Below are 11,745 nucleotides of genomic sequence, written 5' to 3' on the forward strand. Positions count from 1 at the left end.
CTTTAACCATTATATAACATTAAATTTTCCCCCACCGAATTTAACATTTCTTTCATTTTGAAACATTTTTTATTAAGGAGCATGAACAAGATTAAAAGCTGAAGGTTATTATTTAAGAAGTGGTGTTTCTTCTAATTGCTTGGCAAAATGTTTCCAATCCTCCTGTGTATCTTGAGTATTACATATCTTTCACTTGCTTTTAACCTCCCAGTATGTTGGTACAACTTTTCGTCTTAAGCTTTAAAACTCCTGTTTTTCTTAATATTTTCTTTATCTTCTTTCAGCAATCTTCTGTTTGTATTCTTCTGCCATGATTACAAGTTCTTCTGGGATGCTCTGACTTGTTCTCTTCAGAATGTTAATCAATTCATCAGCAACCTTCGAATCATTTTCGGTAATTAAGGTTATCGATGTACCACTCTTGCCAGCTCTTCCAGTACGCCCCACTCTGTGTACATACTCTTCAATATTGCGTGGGAAATCGTAATTAAATACATGTGTAATATCATCAACGTTGAGGCCTCGAGATGCTAAATCGGTTGCAATCATTAATTTCACACCACCAGATTTAAATTCTTCCAATGCCTGTTCGCGCTCTTCTTGCTCTCTGTTGCCATGCAATAATTGTACAGGTACGCCTTGGATGCCTAAGTCACTTGATATGTCATCAGCAATGAGTTTTCTGCTAACAAACACAATGGCTTTGTCTTCAGGTGCCATATTATTCAAGAACTTTTCAAAATGAGCTCTCTTTTCTTCTTCTTTGGTAACAATTACATGTTGCTTCACTGTATTTACAGCAACTAGATCTAGAGTACCAACATAAACAATCATAGGATCTTTCAAATAAGACTGGGAAAGACGACGGACAGTATCTGGCCAAGTTGCACTTGTCATGATAGTTTGTCGATCTGGACGCACATCTGACAGAATCTTCATTATCTGAGGTTCAAATCCAAGATCCAGCATCTTATCTGCCTCATCTATTACCAAATAGGTTATGGTTCTTAAGTTGACAAAGTTATGCATTTGCAGATCATTTAATCTTCCAGGAGTTGCAATAATGATATCTACACCTTTGGCAACATTTTTTATTTGCTCCTTTCTATTTCCACCACCATAGACACAAACACTTTTAAGATTTTTATATGAGTACTTAGAACATTCAACTTTTACCTGAAGAGCTAGTTCTCTAGTTGGAGTAAGGATTAGCATGCCAGGTCCATTCCTTTTCTCTCTAGTTGTTGGTTGAGATACAAGATGAATAAAACCAGGCATTAAATATGACAATGTCTTGCCCGTTCCAGTTTGGGCAACTCCTATAAGATCTATTCCTTGTAGAATAATTGGCCATGCTTGTGACTGAATTGGTGTAGGTTTTTTGAAACCTGCTTTGGTTAAATTTTCCACCAGTTCTAAATACTGACTGAAGGCATCTTCAAATTTACACACTGGATTAGGGATTGGACGTTTATCACCTTTTCTCAGATCATCACAGATTATGGAAAAATTATCTTTTCTCCATTTTTCTACTTCAACTGAAGACATCAAACTTGTCTCTTTGGATTCTATGTAAAGATCTTTCTTAATTGCTGGTAAATCTGCCCATTTTCTTTGTTCCCATTCTATAGTCACTGCCCGGATATGGTCCCAATCTATCATTGGTCGAACTTTCTTAACAGTGTCACTTGTGCTTAATTTTTTTCCAGGTTGCGACTGAGATGCAGCGTTATCAACAGGGCTCTGGGATGCAGCACTTTCAACAGTGGATTTGGATGCTAGGTTATGAACACGAGATTCTGAATTGTACCTTTCTTGTCTTTTAACAAGAGCGTCTATAGCTGCTTTGGCCTTTCTCTTCATCTCATCGCTACCAAAAATTTTTACTTCTGCTTCAGGATTCCCATTTATGATCTGTACCTTAGTGTTCGTGGAACTCTGAAGGTCTTTTATCTTGGAACCACCACGACCAATTACAGCACCAATCATACAGTTCTTTAAGCTAAAGCAGAGTGGTGGTTCACGAGAGTCTGCTACCCTGGGTTCCGGATGGTCAAAGGAGACCCTGCTGCAGCTTGCAGTTTGTCCTAGGCCTTGGTGTGGACCACACTCATGGCCACAGCCATGGCCTCGGCCTTGGTCCAAGCCCCGGCCCAGGCTCCGGCCCTGGCCCCGGCCCCGGCCCCGGCCTCGGCCCCGGCCTCGGCCTCTGCCGCCACCATCCCTTTCCTCGAAATTCACTTGAAAGTCCCTTGAATTAGGCTCCGACCCAGTCTGCTCTGGGGTCCCTGACATTGCCCAATAGTAGCAATGTTTGTCCCGCACGGTTTACTACATACAGTTCCGAAGAGGACACATCCGCTGCCTCTCTCTCTCAGGCTCTCAACCAACTGGCTGTATCCAGTTGTTTTCAGGGAGTTATGATCTATGTAAACAAACAGAGGGAGGGGCTTTGATGGCTTTACCAATCACAAGAGTGAGCCTAGTATGATGTAAGCAGCACTTTGAGACACAAAATTTAAAGAGATATTCACTCTCAGGGGCTAACCTTTCCTATACTTTCACAAAGTTGAGGGTCTTTATTTTTTTTAAATTTACTTTTAGCTGACATATAAGAATTGTACATATTTATGGGGTACCATGTGATGTTTTGATACATGTCTACCTGATATGATGTTCAAATTGGGGTCAATGTACCTACCTCTTCAAATGTATAATTTCTTTATGACCAAAAAGTGGTGAATTACTGAGATAGCACAGAACTAATGGAAGCTTTTTCTGAATATTGTCAGATGCAATATTTTACACAATATTTTCTTGTAGATTTTTAAAATATACCATACACAAATTTCACAGGTAGTCACCCTAGTGATGACTAGAGCACCAGAATTTCTTATTCTTCTCTTTAAATTAGTACCCTCCGACCAATTGCTACTAAAGTCTCCCTCCTCACTACTCCTTTCAGTATCTGGTAATTGATATCGTACTCTCAACTTGTAGGAGTAAAATCATGTAGTCTATCTTTCCTATGTCTTATTTCACCTGACAGGATGGTCTTCTTTTCCGTCCCTGTTGTTGTGAATGGCAGAATTGCATCCCCTTATGCCTGAAGTATATTTACTTATACATATGTACAACACTTTATATATCCATCAGTTGAGGGATGTTCTGTTCCTTAACCATTGTTTCCTAAATGCATTGCTTACATTCCCCTAAGTAGTTGTAGTTCAGCTTAGACAGAACATTGCAGTAGATCTTGAACTAGGGCAGGCCAGATACTTCAGCAGACTAAAACTCCTGCTTAGGCTGGCACAGGGACTGGGGTTTGATCCCTGTGCCATGCCGGCCCCGCCCTTGGGGCTCACTGAGACTGGGCGTGATGTTGCATACCTGTAATCCCAGTGCTTGGGAGGCTGAAAAAAGGAGGATCACTACGAGTCTGATCTGTGTAGTGAGACTCTTTACTAAATCCATAAAACAAGATCTTGAACTTACACATGATGTCCTTTTTATAAGTCAATTATTTCCATAGAAGAAAAAAAATTAAATCAACTACTTTGTATATTTATAAGTTTATTTTGAAGTAACAACATGGTCTAGGTAAATTAATCACTTCCCTGTCCTCTACTATAACTTCAGTTACACCACGAGCATTCTCGTGGGTGCACACAAGGATATTTTGTCTCTGTTTCTTTAGCTAAACTCTAGTGCTTGCTTGAAGAGTCTGTAGGCATCCACAGGAATGATCAGAAGATAGAGTGAGGCCTAAGGTACCTTAAAAGGTGTTAGTAATGGTTTGCCACTTTTCCCAGTGCCTTTCATTTTTTTCCTTCCTTGTGGATTCATAGATTCCAAGATGTTGTCATTATGAGGCTATGTGGAGGCTGTTTACTAGGTACAATGTAGAAGACAAACTGACAGAAATCTGTACAGGTGGACATCCAGTTCCTATTTACATATTCCCAGAGGCAGGAAATTTAATTCATTTCAAGAATGACTCTTCCATTATTCTACTATGAAGCAGTTAAATGGTTTACAAAAGCGGATTCATTTTGGTTCTTGACATGCTTATTTTGACATCTAAAGGTATGACAGGTAGATTCCATTCTCTTATACCTGCTTATATTTAAGGAATACTGTGAAATTAAAGGATTTATGTTTACTAGGGAAACGCTCTCATTTTTTTCAGCATTTCTTGTTATGACCCAGTTTCTAAAACGCACTTGATCTCCTTTGGCCCTTGTTGCTACCAGCAAGGTCTCTTCCCTGAGCATGACAGCTGTACTAGTTCAACTAAAGAATTCTTTACACACAATGCTACTTATAGTAACATGATGAAGATTTAAACCCAGTTTTCACCCTACACTTACTTGATTTTGTTTTCTGCATTTGTTTTAATTAAAGGTAGACTACATATTTATTTACATTTATACCATTAAGTTTCAAAGTAGCCTATTAAGTATAAACTAAAGGTTATACTCACAATCCTCCTACTAGTCTTTATTTTTATTTATTTATTTATTTATTTATTTATTTATTTATTTATTTTTACGGAACCGGGGATTGAACTCAGGCCCTTGCGCTTGCCAGGGAAGCGCTTATTCCACTGAGCCATCTCCCCAGCCCCTCCTACTAGTCTTTAAATTACAATCTTCTGATAATTTAGTATTCATGCATTTTCTTTACTCAACCAAAGTGGTTGATTAAAAATAGAACATGCTTCATTCTAGATGACTGTGACACATTGGGAGAAATCCTTTCTATATCTGCACTTTTATTGGAAGATATTATTTTTAAGAATAAAAAGGTTGCTAGTTAAATATGTTTGGGAAATACATCATCCTATATCTTCTGTGTTAATATTACAATAGTCATTATATATCACAGAGACTCAGATAATTACAAGCAATGACAAATGTCATTTGCTTAATCTAAAGTTTCCAAAGCAATTTTCCAATGTGCCGTTTCATAAATATTTCAGGTAGGGGCCGGGGAGATGGCTCAGTAGAATAAAAGCTTGCCTGGCAAGCACAAGGGTCTGAGATCATTCCCCGGTTCTGCCAAAGAAAAAAAAATAATAAAATAAATAAATAAATATTTCAGGTAAACCTTCAAAGGTATTCCTAATAAATTTGGAATAACTTCAGATTTACAAACAATTACATAGATAGTGCAGGGAGGGTTCTTATGTACCCTTTAGCCAATGTCAGTGTCCTTTTACCGTATCATTTCATATTATATCAATAGGTTTGTCAAATGCAGGGAATCAGCATCAGTGTGCTACTGTTAACCAAACTCCACACTTTATATGACTTGTTTCTAATTAATGCATTTTTTTTCTGTTTCAAAATCTAGTCAAAGACCCACAGTTCACTTAATTGTTAGGTGTATTTCTCAATCTTTCTTGGTTTTCTTTACTTTGGTAATTTTGAGGAATAAAGATCAGGCATTTTACAGAATGTCCTTCAAATTGAGTATTCCTGATTTTATTTCTCATGGCTAGACTAGGGCTATAGAATTTTTTGAAATAAATCACAAAGGCGATACACTGTTATCATCATATCTTACTAGGGAAATAATTATGTAATATCAACATGACTCGTCATTATTAACTTCAATCATTTGGCTAAATTGCGTTGTATAAATTTTCTCCCCTGTAAAATTATTATTTCTTCTATTCTATGTTTTGATTTTCTCTAAGTGAATTAGTAGGTCTGGAAAACCTTTAAAGGAAACAGTACCTATGTATATGCAATTATTAACATTTTATACAACTAAGAACAATATTCTTTGTAATAAAGTTTGGGAAATCCTGTTCTTGATAAGTATAGATTATTTAATTTTTTTCATTTTGTTATTGAAACAGATGTGTTCTGACAAAATCACATTGCAATTCATTCACAAATTTAATGAATGACAGTAGGAATTTTCATACATTCTCGTTATCTTTACTCATTACATTTTTTTAAATTTAACAATAAATTTTATTTTTTCCAAATGTACACCTGGTTGAGCCTATTCATCATGCATTTTCACCAGTGGCAGGGGCATCTCTACCCTTCTTATTTCTGGTATAAATAACTTGAGCTCTGTGCTTTGAGCAGCCCTTCAGGAGCTCCTTAGTAAAGGGCTCATTAAGCTGATATCATTACATTTTTTATAAAGGAAACTTATTCAGTCAAATGTGGCCTTTATTTAGTGAAGGATTTGTTATATTTGTCTTTGTGCCTTCATCTTTACTTTTTTGGTGGAATTGGGGATCAAGCTCATACCCTTGCGCTTGCCAGGGAAGAGCTTATTCCACTGAGCCATTTCCCCGGCCTTTTCATCTTTACTTTGACTAGTACATAATATAGAATTCTGAAGGTGATGGACAACTCAGGAATCATCTTAGTCTTCATTATAGACACAGTGAAAATGGTTTCTAAAATTTTTCTGGACTTGAACAAAAATATTGAGAGTGTAAATACAAAATTATTTTCTGGATAAGGGCTCTTACTATTCTACTATGCAATGATTTGCTTTTCCTCGTGTTTTTTTACGTGGATAATATGGGAGAAAAGAAGAAGACATGAAAGTGACATGAAAGAAGATCATATTTTGGAGAGGATAATAGTTGCAAAATTCGGAACTTATTTTTTTCTCTTTTTAACATTTTTTCTCTTCTTAAACTCTTACAAATTTTTTCTAATTTTGCATGCATATATCTGGTGATTTAAATAACTAATTTGAAGACAACACTAAGAAATACAAAAATTACTGCCAAATTATAACATAAAAATTAAAATAAAATTTGAGTGCAAAACAGAACATTTTAAGATGGAACTCATTGTGGTGAATTACTGAGATAGCATAGAACTAATAGAAGCTTTTTCTGATTATTGCCAGATGCTCAGAGGGATTGTCCTTTCAGGGTGATTCGGTTTCATTTCTAATTAGCCTTATAACTCAAGAAATTGGTTGTCATCTACATTAATCACCATCAGTGTGACATTCTTTGCTCCAAATAAAGCTACATAGTTTCTGTCTGATATATTGCCATTATATACATATATCTGCCTTATGGCTTAGTACCTTATTGACACACTCCTGAATAAAACAAAACACAAAAATGTTAAATTATGTAACAGCTAGCACTAAGAAGTTCTTATAGGGGGCAGGAAAGGAAAAAAAAGGATGATTGAGTTTGTTGCAAAAAGTGGGTAATGGTTTTTTGCAAGTTAAGAAGAAAGGAATGAAAATAAAGTCAAAAGCATAGCTAAAACAATCTTAACTATTGTGCTTACAGTGGTGCCTATGTCTTTATGGGAATCTGTGAGAGACTAAAATTCATTTTTCATTTAAATTTATTTGTACAATTTAGGTAGCAGAATAACCACATTCATTATATGTAATTTGTATATGTACATGATATATCTTGTTTCATCTTTCATTTTTCCTTTTCCAATTCCCTATTTTGAAATCTCTTTCCCTCTTCATTCACAAAGCTTGGCTTTCATTTTATTCTTCTTTTCTCACTGTTTTCTTTCCTTTCCTTACAGTGAATTGGATTAAGTTTCTCTGTTTTACACAAAACCCTTCTGTAGATGAGCTAGTGTTGCCAAACTAAGATATTCTTGTAGATGTGACTTTCCTTAGAAATCACATTGCTAGTGTTTTATTTAATGTCTTTGATTACTTAAAGCAAACTTTAATTGTGAAATTCCAGTTAATGATTATTATAATAATAGTTGATTGTACGAATGTGCAGCACTTTACAATTTGTAAATGTCCTCCATAGAAGTAGTCTGCTTGAGATATATATTCATTAATCTTTGCAAGCAGTGCTAGATATTGTGGCAAAAGCTGACTTTAAAATGACACATATTGCTGTGATTATTTTGTGTACAGTACCTTAATACAGATATCTATAGAGTCTGAAGTGTGGAGTAACATAAAGAACATTGAGGTCAACATAACCAAGTTCAAATCTTATTTCCATCAATTATTCACTGTGAATCCTGGAGTAAGTTTTAATGTTCTTATGCTGTACTTTTTCTACCTATAGAATTGCATGTTAATAACACCTATTTTATGCATACACACAAGAAACACACAGAAAGTTACACTACTTACTTCAAGGTATGAATATTCTAAGTATCAAACATTCATGTTATAGAAATAGTAGTTGTAGACAAAGACAGTTATGGAGGTTTGTAAATGTGTGTGATTTTCCTGAATCTTTTCTCTGGTCCACATCAAAATGAAAAGAAAGAAACAGGATAATGAAATAAACTATTGGAAGCTGGTTGTGGTAGCGCACTTCTATAATCTCAGCCATTGAGAGCCTGAGGCAGGAATATTGCTACAAATTCAATGACAACCTTGGCTACATAAATAGTTCCAGGCCAAGTTGAGCTACATATTAAGTCCCTGTATCAAAAAATAAAATAATGTTTTTTCCCATAAATCTAAACTTATTCAATTGGAACATTTTTATTCTACTATTACATCCTTTTGTCTTTTGTAAAATATCCTTCTAAAATGAAATAAGGATCACAAGAGATTTCTTAGACATTCTTTCCTTGGTAAAGAAAGAATATAAAACTAATGCCATTAAACTTTCAAATGTTACTAGAATATGAAAGCCATGTATTTGTAAGTACTGTTCTAGAATATTAGTATGGTCTCAGTCTTAATCTGCAGTGTTTCGTCAGGACATGAATAGATTGTGAAAGACCACTGATGCATGTGATTTTCTTGCTCTTATAAAGGTGCCCCCAAAAAGATCCCTTACCCTTTCTGCCATGCAGGTTTATGGTGTGAAGACTGTCCACAAGGAAGTAGTTCCTCATCAGACATGGAGTAGGTGGCATCTTTTTTTTTCTTTCTTGTGACCTCTTGATCTTGGGCTCAAAAGCCTATGGAGCTACAAGAAAGGCATTTCAAATTTTTATAAGTTATCCCAGGCTGTGGTGTGCTTTTCCAGTAGCCTGAGACAATTCAAACAAACAGAAGTCAAAATTCTACTAGGTGTCAATTACAGTTGCAGATAGCAAGGGCTGGAAAGAGGTCTAAGATGGTAGGAATTCAACACAAAGACTGATAAAGGAAGATATTTCTGATCTGTCACTCCACAGGTATGAAATAAAAAGTTTTGGGGAAGAAATCAGTGTGGCCTTGGGGGTGGATCAGGGCAATCTGGAGAACTAGGACAGAGTTAAGGAGAATAGAGGTTAAGGAGAATAGAAAAGGGAAAAAGGAACTTTCAGTAAAGCTAAAGACAAAGAAGTTTCAAATTAATGTGGTTTTTAAAAGTAGCAAACTTAGAAAGAAAAAGCAATGTGATATTGATTAGGGAAGAACACCCATGGGGAGAAAGGGGAATGCAAGGAAATGGGGTAAAATGGGGGCTTTGTAAGGGACTTGAACGGAGTATAGTATTGAAAATGCAGAAAAAGAAACAGAAAGAGTGGGATCAAGAAGAAGTTAACATTCTTTTGATTGCTTGTTTTTATGTATTTGGTATATGGTCTCAGTACACAGCTCTGACTGATAATGATCCTTCTGTTTTCAGCCTCCCCAGAGCTAAGATTACAGGCATGCACCACCACATCCAGACTAGGTCCAGGCTCAGCTCACCTTGGGAGCAGGGCTGGCAGGGCATGTGGTACAGGGGATTGAAACCTGGTTCTTGCATTTGCCTAAGCAGGCGATCAGTCTGCTGAGCTATCTTACTGGTCTGCAAGTAACAGTTTGACTGCTACTATATTCTAGACATGTAAAATATATCGCCTCATATAATCGGTACAACACCACAGTCTTTCCTTAATCTTTTATGTGATATTTTACATAATATATCAAGTTCAGGAAAATTTAGGGTAAGCAATGTGCCTAAATTTAAACACTGGTCTAGCTAACCTCAAGGCCCTTTCTTTTGTTTCACTCTGTAGGTTTTAGCAGAAATCATGTGTAATTTGTTGCCTAATTCAGGAAAAGGAATTAAAGAGATGCTTCATCAAAGATGTCTCAGTCTTTTTCATTGAACCAGAGAGTCTCGAAGCCATTTAGTGGGATGGTTAAAAGAGAAGTCATTTACGGCAAGAAAGGGAGTTTGGCTTCAATTGTGTCCATGTCATGGTATTTATGGACATATATGTGGAAATTCCAAATGAAGCTGGGAATTTGGAGTTGGTGTTTAAATGAGAAAAAAAAGGATAATCAGCGATAGATTTAAAAACATCTTAAACTATTAAAGAATTCATATGATTAAATAATAAGAGGACAGGTGAAAAAATAACAAGATTTAAGAAAACAGGGGGCCTAATAGGAATAAGGCTTGAGAACTTGTCAAGAGACTTGGTAAACAATGTAAAACAAAAGAACAAAATGTAAGTAAGCAACTGAATTTTGGATAAGAAAATCGTCAATAATCTTTAAGAAGTCCCTTTTTATGGTGTAATGGATATATACATATTGCAAGGAAAGCAGTTGGGATGAGAAACAATTAGACCTTTGGAGAAATTTTCAGGGATGGTGTGAGAAATTTATATTTTATACCCAAATCTCAAAAGCACTGTCTTAATTTTTAAACAAGGCTTCTAAGAAACCACAATTTCAAGGGCAGATTATTTGAGTTGTTCTGCTAAGTATCCAATGGCTTTCAGGAAAGTTACTTATCATGAAATTGGAGGAAAATGAACTTTAATAGTCTTTCAAAATACGTAGGAGGATGTAGGATGAGGAGAGAATTACAAGGATACAGGAACCATTCATTAGCACTTTCAGAAAAGGAAAGTCTGTGGAAGAGGAGGGAGGGACTGCTGAGAGTTCTTTCAAGGAGATTACAGTGCTATTTTTAGCTATGCATTAAAACTTTCTCCATCAAGTTGGGCTTATTCTCCATGGAGTAGGGGTATGCATTATTTAGGTATATGAAGAAGTGAGAGTATTAGATGTAATTAATTCTCCTTTCAGGATAAAAAAGAAAAAAATAGTGTAAGCTGTTTAGCACCTCCAATAAGTTCCTTTGGGGGAAATTCTTGCTTAACAACTACTTCCCATGAAAAATTTAACATATTAGCATTTGTTTTAAAAATAATAATGACCTTCAATTACTCCTTGCCTATATTTTGAGGAATCTGTATTTCTATGACTATTTTATTTCTGGTAATTATGTTGTAGGTAAGTTAAAAATCAATAATATTATCATTGCATTATATAAACAGTACATGCAAACATCCTTAAACTCATAGAATTTTAGAGATGTAAAGCATTCTTTTGGATAGCGCCTTTTTCTTTTCCAACTTTGCCATTTGCATGTGATAAAGCTAAGATCAGTTCAAAAGCAATAAAGGGATATGTCCAATAGAAATATGTCCTGAATCACAAATACATTGTACATATTTTAATAAGCCCATTTAAAATATCAGAAGAAATGATTTAAATTTTGGACAAGGTGACATAGACACATATTTTCCCCTTGTACTTATTCTGGCTGATAAAATCTCTGAATATATCTATTTCTCTATCTAAATCTATCTATCTATCTATTGAGAGAGAGAGAGAGAGAGAGAGAGAGAGAGAGAGAGACAGAGAGACAGAGAGACAGAGAGACAGAGAGATGGTGTGGTGGATTGCCAACTGGTATAACACCCAGTTAAATGTTACCGGTGTAACATGTAACACCCAGCTGAACTGAACCAACATGACAATGAATGTGAGAGGTCCTCCTGAGGGTCATTGCCAGTAGCATAAGAGGCAGAA

At 35.7% G+C, this 11,745-nt stretch overlaps 1 protein-coding gene across 1 annotated transcript; it reads right to left on the minus strand.

Moving 5' to 3' along the window:
• Positions 1-270: 270 nt before the first annotated feature.
• Ddx53 (DEAD-box helicase 53) lies at positions 271-2,295 on the minus strand. The gene has a single exon (XM_023715418.1). The coding sequence runs from the start codon at positions 2,293-2,295 to the stop codon at positions 271-273; it is 2,025 nt and encodes a 674-aa protein (XP_023571186.1).
• Between the last annotated feature and the right edge of the window lie 9,450 nt (positions 2,296-11,745).

This window comes from Octodon degus, unplaced genomic scaffold (assembly GCF_000260255.1).
Source record: "Octodon degus isolate 3935 unplaced genomic scaffold, OctDeg1.0 scaffold00041, whole genome shotgun sequence".
In the NCBI taxonomy this organism is placed as follows: domain Eukaryota; kingdom Metazoa; phylum Chordata; class Mammalia; order Rodentia; family Octodontidae; genus Octodon; species Octodon degus.